At 39.8% G+C, this 27,738-nt stretch overlaps 1 protein-coding gene across 1 annotated transcript; it reads right to left on the bottom strand.

Moving 5' to 3' along the window:
• Positions 1-1,661: 1,661 nt before the first annotated feature.
• On the bottom strand, positions 1,662-27,457 carry mgat4a (alpha-1,3-mannosyl-glycoprotein 4-beta-N-acetylglucosaminyltransferase A). The gene is made up of 16 exons (XM_053627504.1): positions 27,101-27,457; positions 26,353-26,616; positions 17,593-17,760; positions 15,792-15,932; positions 11,154-11,287; positions 10,570-10,616; positions 10,158-10,271; positions 8,414-8,489; positions 7,085-7,199; positions 6,840-6,970; positions 5,294-5,401; positions 4,748-4,941; positions 3,871-3,949; positions 3,355-3,415; positions 3,162-3,274; positions 1,662-2,972 (listed from the first exon to the last, which is right to left on the bottom strand). Exons 2-16 carry the CDS (start codon positions 26,444-26,446, stop codon positions 2,946-2,948), a joined length of 1,602 nt encoding a protein of 533 aa, XP_053483479.1. The 5' UTR covers positions 26,447-26,616; positions 27,101-27,457; the 3' UTR covers positions 1,662-2,945.
• Between the last annotated feature and the right edge of the window lie 281 nt (positions 27,458-27,738).

A 27,738-nucleotide genomic window follows, 5' to 3' on the forward strand; every position in this document is an offset into this window, starting at 1 on the left:
TGGCAGTGAGGGAACAACTGTCTACAGCTGCTATAAGGTGAGTAATAACAGGAACTGATCTTAAATGTTAAATCATAAACAGATAAAATGCATAATGTGTGTTGTTCTATTAATAATTACAATAATTTACATTGTTGACAAATTGCTGTGGCATAATAACCATGGCAAGATGGAACTAATGATCAATGTGGAGTTGCTCTGATTTTGAAAACAACATAAATCAGGAGCCAACATGCAGCACCGTGACCAAACAACACTGAACACATTTAACTTCTGGCCACAAGAGGGCTCGAAGTCAGCACAGCTGGTTTTCACTGTATGTTGGGGTACACAAAGGTTTCCTTAAGTCATGTAATACTCTATAATAATGAGAATAAAAGCAGGAACTGATTCATTGACACTGTTTTCGCAGCAGTTTGTGTCTGAAATGTGTGTTCATGAGTAAAACAGAATGACTGATGCAGAGAGAGAAATTAAAACAGAAAACTATGAATTAGATCAGGGTTCGTTTATTTTTGTAATCTCCATTTAAATCGATTTCAGCTTGAAACGATGCACGTATGAAGGCACATGAAAAGCTGGGACGCACCAGACAAGGGGAATTATTATTTTTTTTTCCCCATCCCAATGTGGGGAGGTTAAAACATTAGACTAAGTGGCAGAGGGGGTTAGAGGGTAATAGTCAGCCTCCTGAGAATTTAATCCTCATTCTATACAAAAGCAATCATGTACAAGAATTTTGACACTAAGAAGGCCAGATGCCATTCATGCTACGATACCTTCGCTAGTCAAGTTTGTTCTCAAACCGTATAAACTGGAGGGTATTTCAGACACGGCACATTCTCCGAGTACACGGTCCATCACTTGTGCTCATTTAGGAATTTACGTTTCCAGAGCCAAGCAGGAACAAATGTTTAAAAACGTGTAAAGAAATATATACAGACACACATCCAGCAGATTTGACCTGTTCAATCTACTCCAAGCAGATGATATGGGAGTGAACGTGATATGCTTGACACACTTACTGGTTACATGTTTTCATTGGTGCGTAACAGTAAATGACATGATTCCTCTAGCTCAAATCATATTTCTACAACAATTCTAAAAAGATACATACAATCAAATGAGACGAGAGCACTTGGGAAATATATACAGCAGCCATTTTTCAGCAAAAAAGCCAAAAACCATAGAATTCAACAGGTCTAAACTGTTTCCAGAGACATTCTACTTAAATGCCCATACGCATTGTGCTAATACTCTCACTACATTAAATCCTCAGCCAGTGTTCATACACAACAGTGGATCAACAGAATTCACACGAATTATAAAAAAAAAAGAAAAAATAAGAGATTCAAATGTTCCATCCTTCATAATTGTATGGTTTTTGTATTTCCCTGCTCAAAACAGACAAGATGGCAGTGAACCAAATTGGAAAAGAAAAATGTAACAACAACAAAATATCATGTGTTTGATAGTCATTGTAGCATATGGACTATGTACAGAACCATGTGCTAAGCACAGAGCAGCGGGTGACAAAACTTCCAATTCTAGTCCTTTTGAATCCTCAGTAAATCAAAACTTTTGATCTATTGCAATTCTCAAAAATCTGTGACAGATAAGCAGCCATCATATACTTGGACCAGGAATGCAGAAAAAAAAGGTTTTGTTTTTTTTTTGTTTAAAAAAAGAGGGATTTTCAAGGACTGAACTGGGAACTTCTTGCCCGAGTTACTCCTGTATAAAAACAGGGTTTCTGACACAGAGAGGCAGTCCCTTTCTGGACAATAAGGCACAAACGTGGGGGACCTGCACCCATTGCAACTATATAGAGAAAAAACAGACATGACCCCAATTCCTCACTTTCAAATCATTGTAAAGCATAAATATACTTCAAATATTTACCAAATTATTTGTTTTCTGCATCATAAACTTTTCACAGCATAAAAAAAAAATAAAAAAAAAAATAACTCTTGTACAAATTAAACATTTATTTCAAATAAGTTAAATCACCTTTATAGATCGTGAAAATAAGTGTGTCCCTTCTTTTGAAAGGCAATTGTTGATTGGTTGAATATCAAAGGACACTGTTTAGGGAGGGGGAAAAGGGTAGGCGGAATGTCCTATTATACAGAAGTTCTGAACTATGGTTTCTGTTCTTTAAAAATTTCTTTCAAAAGCATTTTGGCAAAGTAGTCATTACAACAAACTGTTTCTTGAAACATAATGAAATATGTTTGAACAGAGTGCCCTATCCCTGTACTGTTAAACTCAAGGAGTGAGAAACTTTTTTTTTTTTTTTTTTTTTTTTTAAACAGAAAATGTCTTCATTTTTTTCCTGATAACTTTATGTAAAATATACGCCAACATTAAAAAATGAAAGTAAAACAAAATACACCAAAATATGTTTGCCTTGCTTTGTCATACTGGTCGGGAAATGGAGTGTCCACGAGGAGTCAGTACTAGTAATATTCTCCTTCGGTGGGAAGAATTGCCTTCCCTCCAGCACCAGCCAACAATCCTACAAACACCAACCTTTAATTAGATACAGCACTAAACACGATTCCTCAAGGCTCAAACTTCAGTGTCTGGTTTAGTTAGTTCAAAAAAAAAAAAAAAAAAAAAAGAAGAAAAAAAAAAAAGGGCATCTTTTATACAGTAGTATTCACATTGACAAGCAGAAAACACGAAGAAAGTGTCTTGGGGAAATAAATGAAATCCTTAAAAGAAAAATAAAGAGTCATCTAAAGTAAAAAAAGAAAGAAAAAAAAAACCCAGGAGAAATATATAAAGGGATGAAGAGAGAATGAGCCAGCAATCCTTAATGTGACACTCTGATTGGTAGCGTCCATGCGCTTTGAAAATGTCACTCTGTTAAAATCCCTGCAAGGGCCTTTACAGCACAGCTGGGCCTCATGGGAGCACGAATGGCGGAGGCCTACACACAACTATCCAGCGAGTCTCTTGATGTGGATCTGAAAATAGAAATACAATATACAGCCATCAGGAACAACATATTTATCAGTATCTCTTAAGCAAAATCAAATGCTCCAAAGAATGTAAAACGAAATGAATTTGTGCTAGCCTGATAATGTAGGGCTTTATGCAGTGCTATATATAGTGAGAAGAGGTGCTGAGAGGTGACTGTGGTGAGAATGGCTAACCTCACTGATAATAGCCCACACCGCAGAGTCCTTCAGAACATTGAGACGCACAGCAGCCACCGGGTTAAAGGCAGCGTCCACTTTGCCCTCAGCTACTCCGTTCTCAAACTCAGCTGCAGAGAATCAAAGGGATTAAGACTGAACAACAGGAAACGGAAGCCACAAAAGAAAAAACGTTTAAACAGTAACTTACCGATTCTGTAAAAATGGTCACCTGTGTGTTTGTACTTCTCTTTGGTCTTCAGTTCTGCATCCTGAAAGAAAACTCGAGCACTTAGAATCCACGAGAACGTCAACGAATGAAGATTAAAAACCTAACGCGGGTATTCCCCGTTAATATAAACCGTGAACACCACCATGCTTATGAGCTGCTTCATATTAATACAAAACTTTTGTATACAGGAAACTCACAGCAGCGCTAAACCTTTAATAACATCATTATAATCACAGGCTCACTAAGCCCGATTTCCCAGCAGCCCTGTGGGTTCCAGCCTCATTAATAGAACAGCACAACTTGCTACTGGCTAAAATTAGCACACAGTGGCAGTCTAGAGTAAAGGCTGAACTATGGCTCGCATGCAAATTTAGAACTACTGACAGAGCTCAAACTGCTGTCAAGTCAGGAGTGACGGAACATCATGGCAATGTCATTGCTAAATATAGTTAAGAATCCTCCCCCCTCCACCCCACATTTCGACGAGTGTCTCACCGAGAAGGGCAGAATTTCAACCGTGGTGTTCTCGATTTTATCCCCTGGGTGCTCCTGGTTTCCACTGCGGAACAGGAACCTGTCAATAGAACGTTCAGTGATAATGAATATTCATATACAGAGACAAATCCATGGAGATGTGTACACGCACGTACTTGTAGATATACACCCACCAAACGTAGATGAATTACTTAAATAGGTCATTACTTAGGTTTATAAATTAGATATAGTCACATCTCACAAAGTAGATATGTTACCCCATTAGTGCTTAAACGGGATGTGTAATCAAGCTCGAGACAGTAAGGAGACTCATGCAGACAGACGGAACCCAAGCCAAATGTGTCAGTCAGATCATTTGAGACAACAGTTGTGTCTGTATCCGTCCGTCACACTCGGTACACTCTACAACAGTTTAGATCCTGTTCTTTTTTTAAACTTCCCCAATGTTTCCTCGTGTCACAAAGTATCTCTTTTCAACCCTTTACTTCCTCTAAATGTGACTCATACCTTTTCACATGTACTTTCTGACGGTCTCCTTGTTGCTGTTTCGAGGCTTTGGGAGGCAGGTTCTTATTTTAGCAAGCGATCATTATCTGAGCCTGTTTCCCAATGAGGACAGTGCATGTCTAAAGTCTGTGTGCACTAGTTTTCTTTATACAAAGCAAGTGTGAAAGCCTGCTTGCTTTAAGCATATGTAGAGCCTGTGTGAGTGTATGCGTCGCTGGTATCTGACTCGGAGTGAACAGAAAAAAAAAAAAAAAAAGACAAAACGAAATCCAGAGGCACGTCAGAGCTGCATGTGAGATTGCGTGTAAAGATCCTACTTTATAACTAGACAAAGAGAAGGAGAACACTGCAAGAGCGAGGCATGAATTACCGTTCGAGGCTGACTGGACGGTCAAACTTAAAGAGCACGTAGTCTCCTGCCATGGGAGTAATGGCCCAGAAGAAATCCTCTCCCGTGTAGGTCTTCTCCAGCGTGTGGCCCTGATACACCTTTAGAGAGGTGGACACTTCTGCTGGTGGATTAACATGGATCTTATGCAGCAGTGGCTTCAGGAAGTCCTTATCCTGAAACAGAGAGAGCAACCGAGAGAGCTCACCAGCTTTGCAGCGCGCTAGGAGGGACAGTCGTGCCACCATTTTGTGCCTAAACCTCATAAAATGGGACATTTAATATTCCTACACACATTTCTGATGCTTATAGCCTACCACTGGTACCATCAGATACTTGAGATTTTGCCCCTGATACTCCGTGACAACAGGACAAAGAATCGGTGCATGGCTAGACTAAACCGTCTAAGACTTAGTGTCAAATGACACTATATATTAATGACTGTACAGGAGATGAAAAAACAGCAAGTCTACAATTCCATTCTGCCTTTTTAATTCATACTATTCTGTGTAAATATACGTGTGTTACCGTGAGTTTCTGAATTTTCCCTGCAAGCGAAGAGTGCAGGCCCACATGCTGGAATAGAGATGGTCTGAAGCGAATCCGCAGACTGGACTTCTGTCTCTCACAGTGTTTCTACAAAAGAAAAAAGAGACAATGAGGTACAACATAATCCACTCGCAAATAGTTATTTAGTTGCTATTCAGCCTCAAGGTATTCAACAAGGTATCGTGTTCAAACAGTATCATTTGCGTGGCATCACAATGCCTTTGCGTGGTTACGTCACATCCGTAAACAGAACCAAGAAGACCCAGCTACTATATCGCGTGTGCTGAGGATGGTGGAGTGTTTGTAGCTTGTCCTTACGACACTTGTTTAGAATTTAAACTTGTCATCTAGAAGGCTGCTTTAATCTGATCGCTCTAAACACAAATCATCGCTGACATCCGGGGAATCAGCGGTTATCAAAACCAGAAAACCTCGAACTGCGGAGGGCCTGCAGTCAGAAAGGGAAAGCGACAGAGCACGCGCTAAAACGAGAATAAATCTCGGCATGGCTTTTGAGAGGTGGTGAAAACGGCGAGATCTGAAGAGATTGAAGACTGACGCAGAGACGGCTTTTTTTCTGCCGAACAGGTAAGACCTTTAAGTGGCGTAATGGGTAGCTAGCTAACATTGGCACACTTGTTCGCTTGATTCAGCTAGATAGAGTTTCCTATGTTGTTTTGTTTTGCTATGGTCAGTGTGGTAAATTGCACTTATTTTCTGTTCGCTCTGAGCAAGAGGAACTCACTTCCACGCCAAGAAAACCGTATCTGCCACCACCTCCACTGTCAAGTACTGGAGCAAATATACAACCCACACCAATAGCTCAAACCATCAGATTCATCTCCGTGGAGGAGCAGTGCCGAAATCACAACCCATGTGTTTAAAAAAAAAAAAAAAAAAAACACTCCAGAACACATTTTTTTGGAAGAGATTGATAAATAAAATGAGTCTTTTCAACTTATGTCAATATACATGGGCCCAGCACTAAAGTATCATGTAAATGTGGGAAACACTGGAACATACATGCAACGTTTTCAGCTTTTTACTCTCACACAATGGTTGCTGTACTGCACAATCAGCTCAAACATTAAAATTCACTTTGATCGATGGAGTATAGTAACGCCATTCCTCCCATCCAGACTACAGGGCCAATTTTACTCTCTTGTACTCCCAGTCATAGATAGCTATGGTATCATCAGAATTGAAACATGCGAATCCAGACAATAGGACAACTGCTTTTCTATTGCATCACTCGGGAGGCCAATAAGCGCACGGTCTTAAACAAATCATGTAGGAACGTACATAGTGGAAAAAGATCGAGAGAGGTGAGTGATGCACAGAATGAACTTCAGGCTAGGGAGTGTGAGCCTGAGATCGCAAAGGAAGGTAAAAGGTCACAGTGGCACTCATTCGCCTACTCTCCAAGGTGCAAAAAGCCTTTGCTAGATAACCCTTAAAAAAAAAAAAAAAAAAAAAAAAAAAAAAAGGATGCACAGTCACAGATAAATAGTGAATACAGACTTACGGCATCTTTCTCAGGGTTGCAAACTTTCACCCAGAGAATGTGGTCCAACAGCCAGTCGATAGGCTTCTCCTTGTAGAACATAAATATGAACTCCACTATGAGATTCAGATCAGGAGCCTGGAACATCTTACCTAAGAGAAAGAACACGCATTTACCAATCAATTAAAACCTACACCAATAAACGTAGAAGCTCAGAATTGCATTGTTTGTGATATGATTAAAGCATGTGAACATCACGGTCATACCAATGAAACCAAGCTGGGAGAACTCCAGGATCATCCAGTCTTCAGAGGCCAGCTGCAGAGCAAAGTTCTTCATAGTGGCAAAGTAGTTGGGCTTTGCAACGATATCATCTTCTAACTGCGAGATAAAAAGCCAAGTGAGGCCGAGCTGCAAATTAAAAGGCCTTTATCAAGCTGGACTAATCTTATCCGGAGAGGTTCTAGAATTGCACCAACTACTACATTCATGATTTTAGTTCATCCGAAGTGTTCATTCTTCAATGATTTCTACAGAAATAACAAAATGTTCCTTATCCTGTATGTATCCGTCAATCAGTTAGATCACTCCAAAATCATAGTACAGAACCTCACCAGGTGAACTAATCCAGCTAATTATCTAATCCAGCTAGCTAATCCAGAATAAGTCTTAATTCTGCAATTAATAAGCTGTCTCTCTCTTCAACATCCACACAAAAAGAAAACAGGTTCTAACCTCAGCATCTCGCTCACACAAATACAGAATGTATAGAGCCTAACACGACCTAAGTTAAAAGACAAAGCATGAAAGTGATACCTTTCCCCACTCGTAAGACAGCATGGCATGGGAGGAGAGGACAGAGAAATGGAGACACTAAACAGATTAACTATTGTGACAAATAAGACACAAAATAATCAAAGTCTGGAAAGCTTGAAAGATGAATAAGGATATGGAAAGTGAAGAGAGAGAATGAGAAAGTGTGTGAGAAGGACAGGAAGGTGAGGCTGATGCTTTTGCTCTTACAGTACAATAGTTGTAGGGACTAGACAAGAGTTGCCACATTGATGGAAGTCAGAGTGCAACCTTTTCACAAAGCACACACTCTCTCCTCATACAAACACAAACACAAGGTCAGCAGAACATACGGTGGGAAAAAAATAATACGTTTTAAGCGACCACTGTGGTCTTTTAGAATACAGAGATTTTACGCCCTTGATTATTCTCGCTTTACCACATCTTTATTGTAATGCACTACTGCATTGAGAGCAGGTTACCACAGCAACCTTAAGGCAAAGACAGAAGAACATCACAGCATGAACACTGCAGTTCCTGTAATTATGGGTAATATATGCTTAAGAAATATCGTTTTAATTTTTCACACTTAAAATATATTTTTGAAATGTTTGTTTACCGCTTTAAAACAAATTAATTTTGTTACAAGAAAACAAGTTATGCACTTAATATTTAAAAGTGACTATTTATTTTGCATGCTAAGGTGTTAGTAGTGAGAAATGGATGTTTCTGGAGTGTAGATACAAAAGCTTACTACTGTTTTTTTTTTTTTTTTTAAGCTCTTCATTCAATGCTGTCGTTACCTGGACATAATAAACTCCTCGGCTGACTGCGTACATCATGAGGAATGAATAATCCAAGTTCTGCTTGGTCCTCCATCTGTAAAAAGTACAGAACAACTGTTAAAACTATGGACTGACTGATATTGTCATCGATCGTTTTAAGCAGCTAAAAATCCTGATAATCAATATCTTTAGTTTACAAGGTCAAAATCTAAAGCGATGGCATTATTTTTAGTTAAACAGCAATCCCAAGACGATGTCGGTTCTCTGTCTGTCTAGCCTATACAGGTTTCAAACCTATACAGGTACCATAATGAAGACGAACTGTATGTTGATACGTGAAATTCTGGAGGGAACGTTGGACGGTGTGGCGCGGTGATGTAATGACGTGTGCTGTTAATCGAACTATGTTCTAGAACATGTAAAACGGGTACATGAAAGGAGTATTCTAAAAGCGACGCATGTAAACACCTTAAATCACAATATTGTGCAAGGTCAAAATAGAGTAAGGTCAATAATTAGATTACTGCTGTCCATGTAAACGTAGTCCATGTTTACATGGACAGCAATAATCTAATTATTGACCTTATTCTGAATAAGTCAATATACTGATTAAGGTGTTTACATGAGTCGCTTTTAGAATATTCCTTTCATGTTCTCGTTTTACATGTTCTAGAACAAAGTTCGATTAAGGTCACACGTCATTACGTCCCCACGCCACGCTGTCTGACGTTCCCTCCAGAATTTCACGTATTGACATACAGTTCGTCTTCGTTATGGGACCGTATACAGTTTTGGGCGTTTCATTTGAAATTTTATGAACGCTTCAAGTGCAGTTAATTATTTGTCATGCTGTACATGCAAACAGACGACTGCTTGAAGCCATGGGCTGCGTCCCAGTCTGCATACTTACCTACTATACAGTAGCCGAAATACATGTATTTCACTTCCTACTATATAGTAGGTAAGTACGCGGTTTGGGACGCAGCCGTGCTCTCTTGCTTGCTGTCAAATGGTTGAGCGCTGCCGTGTGTGTACGTGTCCTGTCACACAATGCGGTGAAAACTCCCACACGACGTTAGTGTGATTAAGGTGTGTACACGTCTGTAATGCACATCGATAATGCGACTAAAATAGAAATTACTATATTTCTTAATTCGATTTGTGTTCACTTCGAGTATAACTTTAATCGGATCAAGGTGATCAATAATCGCTGTTTACATGCTAGTGTCTTAATCAGAGTATCATCTTAATCGGGTTAATATCGGATTATTGTTGTCCATGTAAACGTAGAGAGAGAGAGAGAGAGAGAGAGAGAGAGAGAGAGAGAGAGAGAGAGACACTCAGAGATAGAGACTGAAACGCAGAGTCAGGAAAGACAGGAGGACTCTAAGAAGCCCTTTAAAGTCTGCTTATATGTAGATGGTGAAAGAAGACTGAAAATAAAAGTAAAGAGAGAAAGAAACGAACAGGCAATAACCGTGACATCTCTGTGTAAGTGTCTCGTGCACACGGAGAAACTGAACCTCGCTATCTACTTACTGTTCACAACACTTCCATCATCTCACTAATGTTTTTCCCCCAGAGTCTGGAACATACCGTTGTCTGAGCCAGTACAGCGGCTATTCAACATAGCTATATGAATCTTCCCCATGAGCGCACAGGAAAAAGCAACAACAATAACAGCAACCACAATAACACCACCTGCGCCACAGTGTTGATATTATGACTGGAAGGAGAAGTGCTGAAGATGTGTTGCACTCACTTCACTCTCTCTTTGGAGTCCCCAAAGGTCTCTTTGAGGTTGTTGAGGTCTGGGTAGTAACTTGCAGGAGGAGAGATGACCTCCAACAGCCCGGAATTCAGCTCTGTAGAAAATCTAATAAAAATATGTATTTTTGTAAATTGAGCTGTACTATGTGAAATTATCAATATCGGTGTTAAATAATCTCTGCTGTTAAACTGTAAGCATCAAAACATATCTTTTATAGAAAATGTTCAACATACAGCTTACACTAGGTTCTCATTGGGTCTACAATAGGGCATATACCTCGACTCCCATGTGTGGCTGAAGCAAATACTGTACGATACAGCTGAAATAATTTAGTTACTGTAGGCCTTGTTTTATTTTTAGCAGCCAGGAAGCACATCACTGACCAATAAAATGAATCACTCACTCTTTCTCAAGGCCGGAGACCACACTGTGCACATGATCTATGTCCGTCTGGGGGGAAAAAGAACAAACCGTATTTAGTTAAATATACAAAGAGCAGTTAACAAAAATATAAAGGCTATTACTACTATAGAGATCATTGGTGAACAATTTACAATGGCTGTATTCTTGCCATTTACAACACAAAATCCAAAATGAGATTTATTTTAATTATACTAAAGGATATTTTAAAAAAAATATTGTTAAGAGGACGTACAATACTACTCCGCCTACCCTGGAGTAACACGGGGAAATGTGAAAACACTGCTTTTATGTTTTGGCCACATTAGCAATTTCAGTGGTTTTTAAAAAAAAACAAAAAACAAAAAAAACACACAACCTTATATCATCTATCGATAGATAGATCGATCTCGATCTATAGATAGATCTATATATATATCTATCTATATATAAATTAGAAAAGTGGTTCCTCTGTCACTGTAGACTAGGGTTAAGTAACTTTCAAGGGGTCCCTTTACACCTTCCCAGCACAGGCAAAAAACCTAAAACAAAAGATACACACACTGTCCATTTCACGTACACACTCACCTCCCCTACGAAGACTATGATTACGCAGTCAAGCTTCTCTTCAGGTGAGAGTTTGTCGATGAGCGAATGCAAAGTCTCTGCCAGGTACGACTTGACTTTCCGCTTCACGGTAGGAATCCCCATTACCACAGAAACTGTAGAATACAAGGTACGACCTGGTGTTAGAAATTAACACTTGATCTGAATATATACAGTACAGTGTCAACACATCTAGGCACAAGCTTGTCGTTGTTGTTGCTGTTACAGATGCAAGTCCACAAAAACACCAGTATGTCTACAAATATTATGGACGGTATGGTTTGTCCTCTCTCTAATGGCTAAAAAGTCTGTATTAAGCCACTGCCAGTTGTCTACGCCACATTTTAATTAATATACTCCCTTTCTCTACATTCATCACGCACTGCCTACACACTCATACCCATGAACCACCCCCTAACGTGAATTTCTCAAATATGCAGAAAGGGCAGCAACCAGTGTAAACTGATGGAGGATATAACTGCCCCCCTCCCTCCCTCCCTCCCCTTAAACAGCACTGTTTCTTTCCTACCCCAGACTAATAAACACTAGAAACAAGGGTGCTTTTAGGGAGCCGGGAGAAGAGCCCCCAAGGCAAACACATTACACTGCCTCTATTATACAGTACTCCTCTGAAGATGGAGGGAGAGAACAGAGATGGAGTGAGCAGAAGAACCACAGTGTAATGGATTTAGAGCAGACTGAGAAATGCTTGTGTGAGACCTTGGGCTGAGAAAACACAAGGCAGAGTGTATGTGGAGGAGTGTGTGAAACTAAAAAAATATATATATATATATCTCACATGAAGCAGTGAAAATAAAGAGCTTCATTTCTCCTACAGCCTTGCAGAACGATGGACGTGCGACCGAGCTGAATCCCAAACACCTACACACGAGGATAAACACAGCACCATGTCCACCATTTTCCACTTAGTCTCTTAGACCTTTTCAAACAAATGCTGCTAATGACTCAAAATTATTATTATTTTTTTAAATTCTGGATTTTTATCCAGACAAAAAAAAAAGAAGACATCGAATATTCTGTGAGCTCTCACAGAATCACCTTGATGTTGTGCTAATTGTAAATGCAGGTATATTCTTATATTCATCAGGTGCAAGCGACAGTTTTCATGACAGAGTCTCAGCTAAGCCTGTGTGTACACCTGAAGAGTGATGCGTTGACAGAAATATCATCACACTTCATCAGCACGAGCATAGGGAAATGAAAATATGTCCTCATTTCACATCATCTCCTACTGCAGAGGCAGAGACCAAACAGAGAATAGGTAAAGTAGGTCGAGGATGAAAGGATCAGAACGTGTAAGCGATTTGGAAGAAGGAGCAGGTGCCATGATATGGAAAAACCTGGCTTGGCGAATAACTTGCTGCAAATGCCGACGTGGACGTCTCTGGAAACATCAGTGATTGCCTTGCTGAGAGAACAGCGATTTCTAATCTCACATAATTCCCCACACCCTCTCTCGCTCACTCTCGTCCTCCACCCGGGAAAGAAAAAGCGTGCAAGATTGAGTTTCTAAGGGGTGGACAAGTGATGTCCCAATTTACATACCTAAATTTAGCTCCTCCACAGCTAGAATCTAGTACAGCAGTGAGGAAGGTGGGAAGTACACGGTCTCAATGTGGGCGAGAGAGAGTGAAGAGAGTACACAATGGTACACTGAGGAGAAACCACATGCATGTAAAGGAGCTGATGTTTCTCAATAGGGGAAATTTTCTTCATCTTCCCAGGAGAAAGACGTGAGTAAGAGTTCACAGGAAAACAATTTCCTGAGAAGATAACCAGTCTTAGTGACCGACCACATCATCATCATTGCCATTAACTTCGGCTTAAGCTCCGCATAGCCGGTTTTAAAATTACTCTTGTGATGATCACAGCCCACAAACGGCACTTTCTAGTACAGCAAGATAGTTGTGAGACCAATTAACCCCGTTAAAAAGCAGGGACACAACTGGGTTAATATTGACTATGTGGTGCTAAAGCCAGTGGAGAGACAAAGTGAACAGCAATAGAGTTAACAGTGAAGAGCGACCACTCCATATTTCAATGTTTGAATTTCCCAATCATTTTCTCCACAAACATTTGAGGAAAATGAAACACCAGGTATGAATCAAAGGTCACATGACAATTATTCCCAAGCAAACAACTTGCGTATTGTCTTTACTTATTTTCTTATTAAATTCTGGTATGACTGGGTGTGTGCAGGGAAACAGCAACAAGGCCTTGTCTAATACTACAGTGAAAGAGTAGTGTTGAGCTCAATTGTATAGCAAAAGAGATAAACCAAACCAAAGTAGAGTTTAGCAAGCTCCAGGTGTATTTAGGAGTGCCAGACATCATGAAGACTATTGAAAAGCATTCCCAACATGAATGACCATTCCCAACATGAATGATGTGCAGGGTGGAAGGGCTCCTGCTGAAAGAGGCCACTGATATCAGAGACTGCTGTTGCCAATCTGCTGGCTTGCCTTCTTCCCATAGTGCATCTTGGTGCCATCTCTTCCAGTAAGCGAAGCACACGCACTCGGTCGTCCACATGATGTTAAAGAAAACATGATTCATCAGATCAGGCCAGCTTCTTCCACTGCTCCATGGTCCAGTTCTGATGCTCACATGCCCATTGTAGGCGCTTCCAGCAGTGAACAGGAGTCAGTATGGGCACTCTGTCCGGTCTGCGGCGGCCCCATACGCAGCACGATGCAATGCACTGTGTGTTTTATATTTATACACTACCGGTCATAAGTTTGTGGACACTCGACTGAAATGTTTCTCATGATTTTAAAAATCTTTTGATCTGAAGGTGTATGATTAAATGTTTGAAAGTGGTGTTGTAGACAAAAATATAATCGTGCCGACAAATTGATTTCTTTCATTAGAAAACTAACATCTTATTTACAAAAAATAAATAAATGAGAAATTATAATATATTATATATATATATATATATATATACATATATATATATATATATATATATATATATATATATATATATATATATATATATATATATATATATATATATACACACACACACACACACACACACACACACACACACACTTTTTTAACGGGCAACTCGGACGAAATATTCCAAAAAGCAGCCGATAAGATTCCAGCGTCGGTGGGAGCTCCTTTGATACTGTTTAAAAAGCATCTCAGGGAAATTCCTCAAGAAATCGCTTGAGAAAACGCCAAGAATACATTTCTGGAAATTCTACGCACAAAGGGCGTCTACTTTGAAGATATTTTAATACTAAATTATTTATCACAACATAATTCCCATAGTTCCATTTGTGTTACTCCAGAGTTTTGTTGACTATTATTATTATTCTAAAATGTGGAAAATAAAGAATGTGTCTAAACTTTTGACCTGTAGTGTATATATGTATATATGTATATATATATATATATATATATATATATATATATATATATATATATATATATATATATATATATATATATATATATAAAAACAAACACAGTCTACTCCATAAGATTGTTATGTAAAACAGCTGCTGATGCTTTCAAAATGTTTATTCTTCCTATGTGCACAAGTTAAGCTAACCCACATACTTCCATTAAACCTCAAACATGTTATTTTGTGAAATGAAAAGACTTTTGACTAGAAGTACAATAAGTGTTGCCAGCTTTCTTTCACAAATATGACAAGAATAATGGTCGAAAACAATGTGAATATACTAACAGCTGGAATTACACAGTGTCAAATTTGTATTTGTGATCAATAAAGTAACAGAGTCTGCTGGCAGTGGTTAATAAACTCTAATGCGGTGGTCCCTAGCGGCCCTAAAGGTCAACATGTTGGCCAGTCCGTAAATTCCCCAACATCGTTCAATCAGTTGCCCTACATTTCTGAAACATGATCCCTGACTAAGAATTCCCCACTGCTGAGCGGTGTGTACCTACACTTTTGCAGCTATGCTTTCAACGCTTAATACTGTGAAAGAAAACAAAGTAGTGGACAGAGGAACTGTGAAAATCTACAAATATCATCAAAGTCAAACAGCATTCAGATTTCTGTCCAGCCAAATTTAATCATCAACAGTTCCTTTGGTTTTGTGAAGAACATTCAACACACAATGGTGCAGAAAATGTTTTTATATATATATATATATATATATATATATATATATATATATATATATATATATATATATATATATATATATATATATAGAGAGAGAGAGAGAGAGAGAGTGCGAGAGAGAGAGGAAGAAGTTAAGAATAATAAGAGGAATTAGAATAGTGATAATTATAAGAAGAATAGCATAATAATAAGAATAATATGAATAAGAATATGAGGATATGAATAAGATTAAGAATAAGAAGGATAAGAACAAGAAGAACAAGAACAAGAAGAACAAGAAGAGCAAGAACAAGAATAAGAATAACTCCTTATCAAATTTCATTTGAATGATTTTGTTTTTTAACTGGTTAATTGATTCTGCTAAATAACAGGATTTCAGTATTGAGCTAAATAATCTTGACTGTTTTAGCCATTACTGTGCAGTCATATGTGGATGTATAAAAAGTGCAATATTGTGGTGCTGGGTATCTGCTGCAGAGCTGTGAGGTGCTTACCTCCTGTGCGTCCCTGGCCAACTTGCACCGCAGGGTGTAGGCTGCCCTCATTGTTTAGCAGGTGTGGCAAGTGGTGGAAGATATTTGGCACTTGGAGAGGCTTCCTGTGTGCCAGGTCCTTCAACAGTTTCTGGGTCTCATCTGTGTGGGGGAAAAGAGAATTTTGAAAATGAGAAGGTGGTGGTTGTTTTTATGCAAGTCACATGTTTAAGCACTATATCGAAAACATATGTAAACATAAATATGGCCACAGGGAGCATTCATAAGAAGGTGTCAAGTGTCACCATGACCCTGACCAGAATAAAGCGATTACTCAAGATGAATACATGAATGAATGAATAAACATCAACACTATTCTGTTGTCTTGTTGCTCTTTTCTTTCCAAAAAAAAATCAGCAGCACACTTTTGGTACTGCTGTATTTTCTCCCTAACTTTCACATTATCTATATACAGTACATATCATTTGTATAGAAACTGCCTCCATTTGAAGACATTTCAGACATCCTCCTGTAAAATAAGTGAACAGATAATTCTAGCCCTAACTCCTCTAAAGGTAGAAAGGTAGAAAGCAAGAAGGCGTTATAACTTTATATTCACATTTGCTTGAGCGTACACCAAAAGTCACTTTGACCGTGCTTCCCTGTACGAATACCTATGAAGGAGACAACTCAACAACCTTTTGCAGCACATCACAGCTATATTCCTTGGACTTAACCATTGCTATGAATGAAGGAATTTGGCCTGTGTGTTACCTCATATATATACCCCTGTGAAACAGGTAGTCATGGTTGAACAATTTCCTGTTCCTAGTCACCCAGTGGGAACGGGAATATTCTTGCACACCTATGTTTAACATTTTTTTCATAAACCTGTGTTTTGTTCGCAACTCTTTGATATCCATGAGAACAGAGTATTTTTGTGAATTTTTAGAACAAAAGGTTAAACAATAAAGGATTTTTCAGTCTTTTTTGCTCATATTTACCAAGGGTGCCAATATCAGTGGAGGACACTGTACACTATATGGCCGAAAGTATGTTGAAACCTGACCATAACAACCATATGGGATTCTTCCCCAAAAATGTTCCCACAAAGTTTGCCGGTAGAGCAGGGTGTCCACTAATCGTAGGGCTGGCGGTTCGATTCCCGGCCCACTTGACTCCACATGCCAAACTGTCCTTGGGCAAGACGCTGAACCCCAAGCTGCTCCCAAGGGCAAGTTAGGGCCTTGCATAGCAGCTTTGCTACCACTGAGAGTGTGTGTGTGTGCGCACACGTGTGTGTGTGTGAATGAGAAACAGTGTAAAGCACTTTGTAGAACTTCTAAGGTTTTTTAAAATAAAATTAAAAAAGTGCAGACCATTTACCATTAACATAACTGTATAGGCTGTCCTTGTATGCGGTTTCCTTTCACTGGAACTAAGAGGCTCAAACCTGCTCCATGGTTGGAGTGGAAGAACTTGAGTGGACCAAGCCCTGACTTCAACCCCACTAAACACCTTATTGATGAACGGTGCACCAATTGCCCACCATTGCTTCTCACCCAACATCTCACTAATGCTCTTGCGGATGAATGGGCAAATCCCCACAGCAATGCTCCATCATCTAGTGACAAGCCTTCCCAGAAAAGTGGAGGCTGTTATAGCAGCAAAGCGGGACCAACTTACTTTAAATTCCCATGGTTTTGGAACGGGATGTTCAAGAAGCACATGTGATGGTCAGGTGTCGACAACCTTTTGGCCACAGTGTATGTATGCGTACTTTTGGTAATGCAAAAGACTAAATATAAACGTATACATTTACCCGAGAAGTTGGCGAGGGGATCCTTGCTGCTGTTGGTCTCAGCGATGGCACGTCGGAACTGTTCCAGGATAGTGTTCAGCTCCGAGGAGCGCTGCAGGGTTCGGTGCTCAGCCGCACGAAGACGCTCACGCAGAGCATGAAACTCCCGCTGATATGCTACCAACTTCTCTACACAGCAAGAGTGAGAGAGAATAAAATGAGATTATTCTGCAGTAAAACTAAAAAAAAAGTCTAAAATGCACACTGATTACAGTAACAGGCAATAATAATAATAATCCCTCACCCCACCCCAAACCGATTGATTCGTCTTTCCTTTTCTCTTGTAATTCTTGTAATTCCAGGAAGGTTATATCCAACCCACTGACACAAAAAATGTGCCTGGGACTTGGGAATGTGCTGTGTGTTGACAGGCTTGACGTCTGAACAGATTATGATTATGGCATTGTACATATCACAACTCACACACAGTACACGATAAAGACAGCGCAAATTACCGCAGGCCCCAGGCAGACTACTCATTAGCGGTAAATGGTGGAAAAGAAATTGAGAATGTTTACAACAGCTGCTCGTTCCCTAGAGGTCCTCATACCTCGAACCACAAGAGAAGAAAGGTCTTCTGATTCTCTCAGTCTCCATACCTCTTATAAACGCATGCACACACAAACACATCAGCACTGAAAGTGGATTGTATTCAGAATAATCTGCATTTTGTCATTTCCAAATACTGTGCAAGAACACATATGAGGATATGTCTGATCTGCAGGGGGTTTCTTTTGGGGGTTTTTTTTTTTTTGGCCGATGTAAGGAGAGTCATGCATGAAGGAGTTCACACATTTCCCCTCAGGAACAAATGCCTTCCTTCCTATCTACTATGCCAACGGTCATAAAACCAGAAGAAACATGTTATGAAGGCCAGAACCTCTTAACCGTCCATTTAGCTAGTTTGAATGTTTTATGGTAGATGTTTTCATATCTAGATAGCCTGTAGCATTTATAAAAATAGCACACGGGCTTCTGTACAGCTTTATAATCTTGTTAATTCCTCTCTGCTTCTCGATCACTGCCGGCGCTGTTCCAGGGACCTGGGGAAAATCCCAGGTTAGGTCCCTACACCAAGTAGACAGCTGACAGTGTCCAGAGTTTGTATTAATGGACTTTTTAGTGGAAAGAGTCAACACTGACAAACAGTATACTGGAAGATGGCACATATTTCATTTTCTGAGCAGTAAAGATATTTTATCTATATATAATATAGATTTTTAAATATAATCCATTACCAAATAAGAATATGCATCAGTATTCAGAATATCCTTTTTGTTGTTGCTTTGCGCAAAATCTGCATTTTAGATTTTTGGTTACATCAATTACATAGGCCTCCTAATGCAATCATCCTGATGATGATGATGATGATGAAGAAGAAGAAACAACAATAAACAGAAGGATTTGATCTTCTATAGAGCTGATAAAAATCATGTCATTCAGAGTGACTGTACACTTTCATAGAGTATAATAGCAGCATTGAAGATAAAACAATGTACTTTTGTTGGTGGGAAAATAAATAAATAAAAAGAATGAAAATGGATTAATATTTCACAAATAAAACAGACAAACAGAAATTGTAATGACGACAGCAAATCTTGTTGCTATACAACCACTTTTTTTTTTGTCTTACTCATTCACTGTACCATAACTATGGAATTGTAATAGAAGATAAAAATGTGAATTGTTTATGTGAAAAGGGGGTGCTAAATAAAGTGCGAGGGCACTAAGGAGTCTCAGGACTCCAAACAGGACAAGCAAAGACTCCCGGACAATAGTCCAGTTCTCAGGCCTAATATGGAGGAAGAATGTCAGAGTGGCAGGGAGTGCCGCTGTGAGTAATCTAGCTCAATTAAAGCATTTTGGAAAGACGAAGAGCCTCCTTTTTATTCTGGAATGAGGGCACGGGGGTAAGAGAGGAAATTAAGCCAGTGATATAAGCCATCGAACAAAGAGAAGGTTTAACAAGGTTATAATTTAAAATGAGCATAGAACCTTGTTTAACAAGTTAATGAGCATCCCATGCCACTGACAAGTCTATCCTTCGTGTGATTTTACCAGAAACGTCACGCAAAAAAAACAAAACAAAAAAAAACCCTTCTATATCATACTACATCCCGTACATCTTTCCTTCCTCGATCTCAACCTAGCTGAATTTGGCAGATAATGAAAGAAGGGCGAGTTATACCTGCATGTGCAAACCAGCACAACGAGAGGGTTTCAGATTATAAGAAGAATATGAGCAAAATTGGTGAAATGAACACATTTGGATTGGTTGTGGATTATATATTATGGGCTCATTAAACATCACAAACCACAAATCTACTTGCATCCCTTCAGCATTATTAAGTTCAGTATTAAGCATGAAGACACTAGTATTTGGTCTTAGATGTACAAATACTACAGGGATTGAAAACTCTCAAACTAGACAGAAATGCATGGGCTCTCATGTCCTGAATCTGATATAACCCAGCTACCACATAAGACCAGAGTTAAAGTTAAGCTGTGCATTATAGACTGCCCCTTGCTCCCATGTTGTCCTAAGGCATGCTTCTTATCTGTTTTTTCTACTGGTAGGATAATGGTGCCTTTCATCAGTCTGCTATTTTTGGGCCCATTGTGTGCTCCACTTACCCAGAGGAGTGCTAAGCACAAAAGAAATCCATCCACAGAGGAAGAAGGAATAAACAAAAAGGTGGGGTTCTTATTTACTGCTAGTTACAACAGAACATGAGAGTGGGATCAAGTACCAGGACAGGAAGTGATATTATTTCATACAGTAAGTGTAACCACTACAGAAGGACACTCCATTCACTTGTATAATGTGTATTCCTGAAAGCAGAAGGCTGGTACAGGATACTGGAGTGATTGAATTTAGGCTCCAAACTGCATCGAAAGTTTCAACAGGTGCTTCATCCAAAGATAGTAGTAGTTGTAACTAGTGGCTAAGATGCGGCGCTCTAAACGCCGCGGCCCAGGTTCAAATCCCGGTCGGGGAACCAACCCTCTGAGGGTTGCACGAGTCAGCGCACTCTCAGCGCCGTGCCAAAGTCCAGAAAATGGGGAGGGTTACGTCAGGAAGGAAGGGCGTCCGGTGTAAAACGGCCGATTTACTATGGTGAGCCCAAACTGGAGCAACCAAAAGAGGTGTGAATAAAAAACCAATACATCACTAAACAGACGAGAAATGGAAAACGATGGAGATACTATTATTAAACTCTAATCATGTCAACCATAAACAGCAGTCCGAAACTTTCTGTGGTGCTTAACAGTTTACTTTATTAGGGAGGTTAACATTTAGCAAATGTTCAAGACAGGACAAGAAACAAGCATTCAAATGCAGAAGTTATGATGTTCAGATTCATGACTATTATTAAATTCTTCAGTTGGCCTGAACACACCACAACTAAAAACACAAAGCACAAAGTTTGGAAAACTACCAAGCATCTAACACAATGCTTTCTGATGAAATGCCCCAGGGATATGATCAATCTGAAACTGCAAAATGTAGGAATATCGAAATAGGAAATTGAACCAAACTGCTGGAATTCACTTATTTAATATGATCTTGTGACTTCCTGCTCTACCATATTACTCAATCTCCAGCAGATAAAAAAAAAAAAAAAAAAAACCCAGAAAGGAAACAAAAAAAATGTCATGCACGACACATCGCAAACACGTCATGTTCATCTAAAATCACTGCTAAAGCTCAACTCGGTTAATCAGCTAAACAAATATCATGCGTGTTGAACTAGGATGAAGTTAATAGCATTGATAACGTTGTCGTAATTTTGGCTATCAAAGCAAGCTAACACTTACTCAAATAAAGCAATTACCATCATTATTTCTGAAAGTGCCTTGCTCTGCATGCAATTTGCCCCTAATTTAATGGCCATTTCCCACACATCAGGTAGCTCTGCCCTATCATAGAATACCAACCAGGGAGGACAAATGCCATCATGTGCTTCCTCAGAGAAATATACACGTGAGCTCTGGTGGTGTGCATGTCATGAGCAAACTACACAAACTTTTCCTGCACCATAGAACTTCACTTCAACTTTGAAAAGACTCCTCTAAAGCTCCTCTAAGCCTCTAAAGTTACTTAGTAGTGTTAAGCTTGTTATTTAATTACATGAATTACTTACCACATAACCATTGTCTTTCTAGCTCATATTTCTATTCACACAGGCCACTCAAAGTGCTGGTTCGGTCTCTTCCCATTTCAAGACTGGACTACTGCAACCTGTTCCTGGCAGGTCTGACTCCGAGTGATCTTCGACCTCTGCAAGTGATCCAGAATTCAGCTGCATGACTTGTATTCAACCTTCCTAAGTTCCCTCACACCACCCCCATTGAGACGCTCGCTCCACTGGCTACCTGTAGCTACTGCATCAGATTTAAAACACTGATGCTTGCCTACAAAGCCAAAAACGGACCAGCACCAACCTACCTCAAAACATTTATCACAACCTGCACTGCATCATGCACGCTCCGAATCTCTAGTATTTACTGATAGACGTCAAAACACTTCTGTAAGTGGCTCTGGATAAGGACGTATGCCATATTGCCATAAATGTAAGTTTACTTACACTGCCTGTTAAAGGTTTGTGGGCATGCCATTGTTGACTTTCTAAGTAACGTTTGCTTTTCGATAACCTAAACATTCTTCCAAAAATATCTGGAGAGCAAGCAGCACTATCTGTAATGAAACAGCCGTCCCAGTCACCTGACCTTAACCCATTAGGACTAAAAGATCTGAGCAAGTGGCTCAAGCTGCTCCAGAAAACAGAAACAGTGGGCAGCTGTGGCTCAGGTGGTAGAGCGAGTTGTCGACTAATCGTAGGGTTGGCGGTTCGATTCCCGGCCCACATGACTCCGCATGCTGAAGTGCAAGACACTGAACCCCCAAATTTGCTCCCGATGGCGCTCACTACCATTGGTGTGTGTGAGAGAATGGGTGAATGAGCACTTTGTAGAAGAAAAAATTTGGGGAATACAATGAAAATTGAAGAACAAGGTGGAGTTCAACAGAGACACCTCAAGCAAAAGGCAAAGCTTCTACATGATTCAGGGTGAAAAGGGCAAAACAAATTACCAGGTGAGTTTCATTTCAAAAGATTTGCATCCTGTGTTGAGGACAATGGAGCCAAGGTCACTTTATGACAATATGTGGAGAAAATAAATAAAACTTTAAAAAAATAAATAAATAAATAAATAAATAAAAAAAGGTACACCCCATGGAAATTGTTGACTGCTTTTTTTTTTTTTGAACACATATTTGGACAAGCAAACATCTTTGAAACAGTGCTTATTAATAAAGTTGATATACTTGAACAGAACCATGAGGAAAATTAGATTTTCAATCATTTGTTCAACAGAAATCTCAATAGATGTGATATTCTTCTGTGGAAAAAGTAAGTACACCCTTGGCCTCACAAGCTAGTACGACCCTCTTTAGCAGAAATAACTTTTTGTAAGTGTTTTGCATAACTGTCCACCAGTCTCTGACATCGGCTTGCTGGAATTTTTGACCACACTTCCATGCAATATTCTTTCAGGTGTAAGACGTTTGAGGGTTTTCTTGCATGTACTGCCTGTTTCAACAACATTTCCCAGGATTCAAATAGGATTCAAATCCAGGCTTGGACTAGGCCATTCCATAACTTAGAATCATTATAATGATGAAAGATTCAAATTGAACTTTTGGACAGATGGCCCAAAATTATCTTCAAGCACTCTTTGATATGATGCAGAGTTGTCCAGTCCCTGAGGCAGCCAAGCAACCCCAAACCATAACATTTCCACCACCACCATCATCATACTTCACAGTTGGTATGAGGTGCTTCTTCTGAAAAGCTGTCTTTAGTCTGCACCAAACATGTCTGCTGTTACTGTGGCCAAACATGCCAATATTTGATTCGTCTGTCCAGAGCACATTATTCCAAAAGGCCTGGTCTTTGCCTATATGCTCATTGGCAAACTGTAGTCTTGCAAAGGCTTTTTCCTGGCACGCCTCCCATGAGGTCAAATTTTGCAATCTCTTTCCGATTGTAGAAGCATGCACTTTGACACCAACAATTGCAAGATGTACTAGCAGATCCTGTGATGAATTTGCTGGGACGGGCAGTCCGGGACACATCATCAGTCGTTTGAAATCTGTGCCACTTGTAGATGATTTTCCTTACAGTGGTATGATGCATTTCAAATAATTCTGAGATCTTTTTAAATCCCTTGCCAGACTCATAGGCATCCATAACCTTTTTTCAGAAGGCCTTACAGAACTCTTTAGATCTTGGCATGATGACTCCACACACCTCAATAACAAAGGGAACACCAGACACTAGATATGACAGGGGTATAAATAAGACCGGTTCCACCTGCACTCCCTCAGCAGGTTCTAATCACTGGCACCCGATCTTCAACACCAGAGTATAATTTTATGGATCTGAAAGTGCGATAAATGTTGGGATGTACTTTTTCCATGACTGATCTGTTATTTTGTTCATTTAAATTGTGAAAAGTACTTGAAAGGAAATTCTTTTATATTATGTACTCTCTTATATTATGAACTGCTATCAAATACCTATGATGAATGTATTCATCTAATTACCTCTTTAAATAAGCTGATCAACTTTCTTATAGCTGGCACATGTCTCTTGAAAAGACTTATTTTCATAGTGTGCTGTGTGTTTTGATTTGTCTATCTGGCTGGCAGCACCTGCACCAGTAGAAACCATCCACACACTGCTTGTTATCAATGTGTATAAATACTCTTGGTTTGCATGAATAAACTCCGATGTCTATTTGAGTATGCATGCGTTAGTGTGTGTTCATTTAGGCTCCCCAGATTGATCTGAAACCCTCTGAGGAGAACCACACTTTCTAAGAACGGAACTAAAAGTTAATAGAAGTAATTGTAGAACAGGCTGGAAGGCATGTCGGTAGATCTGAAAGGCATGATCTAGAGATTCCTGAGATACATGGAAATCTAACAGTACTACAAAATGTCAATTTTATGTATCGTTTGATTGAGTCCATCGACTTTATTAATAGGCACTGATTTAAAGAGGATCAAATGTTTGCTTGTCCAAATGTGTCAAAAAAGCCAAGAACTTCCAAGGAATGTATCCATTATATAAAATACATGTAAATGCATCGTTGTGTATTTCTTAGCAATTCAAATCTGAACCAGATAGAACATGGATGAAGCTGAAAGAGAAACTATAGCTGATCAATACAGAGTCAGAAGGTGCACACCTTCTGACAGAAGGTGATCAATCTCCAACTAACACGAGAGTCATCTTACACAACACAGACCTTCCACAGCATCCAACAGCCCAGAAATAGGTCAGGGAGATAGTTACTCAAGAAACCCACTGACTCTGTTCATAAACACGTGTAGATTATCAAGTTAAAGGAAAAATCCGCTTTGAATGACTTGCAGATCAATCTTAATAATTACCATATACAATATTCAATATTCTGTGGTGTCCAGTATTTATTTTGCAATGATTAAGTTATTTTGCCGTTATTGGATGAAATTTCTTTTTGCTCCATGTTGTCTATGTTTGTCTGTCTAACAACTTTCTACCTCACCCACAATGTTGTTTGACTACCTGCTGATAGCAATGCCAGTGGGATTTAACTCTTGCATCAGCTCTATCTTAGGGGACCAGTGCAGCAACACTTTAATCCTTTAGTCTGTCCAGCTCTCTCACCTCCTCATCTGTACACTCTTCAGCTTTCATTCTACAAGGTGTCCCAAAAGTCTCCATACAAAGAGGAAATGAACACTTCTTAAGCTAAATGTCTTCCAAAATTTTGTTTTATATTATATATATATCTATCTATCTATCTATCTCCCAGATAGCCTTTAAGAACACCATTGACAAAGGAAGACTGTGTTGAAATCATTCTCATGGCTGGATCAGGAAGCTGTCCAAGGTTGCGATGGACTTACAGCAAACATACAAAAGCACACACACACACTCAGTACGTTTACATGGACAACAATAATCCGATATTGACCCGATTAAGACGATACTCTGATTAAGAAACTAGCATGTAAACAGCGATTTCTGATCACCTTAATCCAACTAAAATCATACTCGAAGTAAACACAAATCAAATTAAGACGTGAGGAGTATTCCTGTTTTAGTCGCATTATCGACATGTACACACCTTAAATCACACCATTAACATCGTGTAGGAGTTTTCGCAGCATTTTGCGACAGGAAACGTACACAGTACACACACGTCAGTGCTCAAACCGCTTGCTCTTCCAACAGCAAAACCTGCCCAGTAGCTGTGTTTCCATCCAAAGTTGCAAATTTATTTAACCAGGAGCGGTAGTGCAAGTTGTCGTAACACGCATACGTCGACCGCCTGTCTAATGGAGTATACTTTGAAAAGCTACGCATACGTCTGAGCACATACGTTAACGTACGTGGTTATAAAAAAAAAAAAAAAAGAAAGAAAGAAACTGAAGTATAGCCTACCAGAGCCTTAATGCTAGCACTGTCCCCCGAGTGACGTCAATGTGGTACATAACCTCAATCTTCTCACAGGAATTACATAAACACAGCACCAGCTAACAAAGCAGCAACAGAATCTCCAAGTAAACCAGACAAATTTCTATAGAAATCTATTTAATGTGGTTCAGGGTAGAGTTTCCCTTTAACCTGGTCGATGTGAACACTGATACTTTGTGGTTAAACTCACCCTTTCCGTTCTGCCAGGCTGTGTACCAGGACAGACTGAGAAAAGAGGTGAAGAAGATGAGGACAGTGGCAACAGTTCCATTTCTGAGCCTCATCTCATTTCAGCGGCTGTCCTCCTCCCCTCCAGCGTTTTCCCGAGCTTCAGCGTCTCCCAAATCCGCCTTGACCGAGCCGAGCCATCGTTTCCTCCGATTGCGTAAAGCCAGAAGCTAACCTCCTACACTGAACAGCACATGAGTCGCAGCGGCAGCTTCCTCTTCAACTTCTGCAACAAAATGAAACACGAAACGTGACCTGGGAAGTCAAGATATTTTCCAGCTATTACAGGCGAGCTTTATCTTAACCACGGTGTAGCAGAGATTCAGCTCTGAGGTCGGGGGAATGTAAAGCGACCAGGTTTACCGGTCCTAGCGGGCAGACAGGCAGCTTGTGAGGCTGTGCAGCTAATGAGCTAACGTTAGCTAACAGAGCTAGCCGTGTCTCTACTTAGCCAGCTGTGTGTGGGACGTTCGTATGGCTCACTTATGCGTTACTAGCTGTAGACAAACAATAATAAGGTGGACCCAAGTTAGAAATTAGAAGCCGTTTTATAATGTAGAAAGGTTTTATTTAGTTGAATGAATTGAGGGTGCAGAGCTCAGCCTTGCGGTCTATACAGGAGCTACCTGTCGGAGAATGTGTCAGACACAACGGGAGTGTTAGCTCAAAAAACAAACAAACAAACCTAAAACACAAGTTTTCATACTTACTCTTATATCCAGGGGAGGGTGCACATACACTCGTTCCGATGTAATAAAATGGCAGCGATGGATCCGGTTGTTTAAAACGTATACGTACTTCCTTATTGGTGTGTAAAATAATAGAGACTACCGGACCGCAGCGCAAACATGTACTAATGGTGGGCTCTCAATCAACCTTCACCATAACCCCGCCCACTCTTATGGCAGCCGCCTTTAACTCAGCCCACTTACCGGCAGCCCCCTTTAAACTCCGCCCATTCCACTGAGAGCTGCCTTTAATTCCGTCCACTCCATTGACAACCGTCTCTAACCCCGCCCACTCAACTGGCAGCCGTCTTTAACCCTGCTCACTCAACTGGCAGCCGTCTTTAACCCCGCTCACTCCACTGGTAGCCGTCTTTACCCCCGCCCACTTCACCGGTAGCCGTCTTTACCCCCGCCCACTTCACCGGTAGCCGTCTTTACCCCCGCCCACTGAAAGGAGGGGGGTTTTTTCTGCGTTAAGTTGCTGTGTCTGCATTGAAGCGCTAGAGGGCAGACTCGTATGAACTCATTAAAAATGGGTTTATATATATATAATATTCATATATTCATATATACATATGTCTGTGTGTGTATGTATATATATATATATATATATATATGTA

The sequence above is a fragment of the Ictalurus furcatus genome, chromosome 6, assembly GCF_023375685.1.
Source record: "Ictalurus furcatus strain D&B chromosome 6, Billie_1.0, whole genome shotgun sequence".
In the NCBI taxonomy this organism is placed as follows: Eukaryota; Metazoa; Chordata; class Actinopteri; order Siluriformes; family Ictaluridae; genus Ictalurus; species Ictalurus furcatus.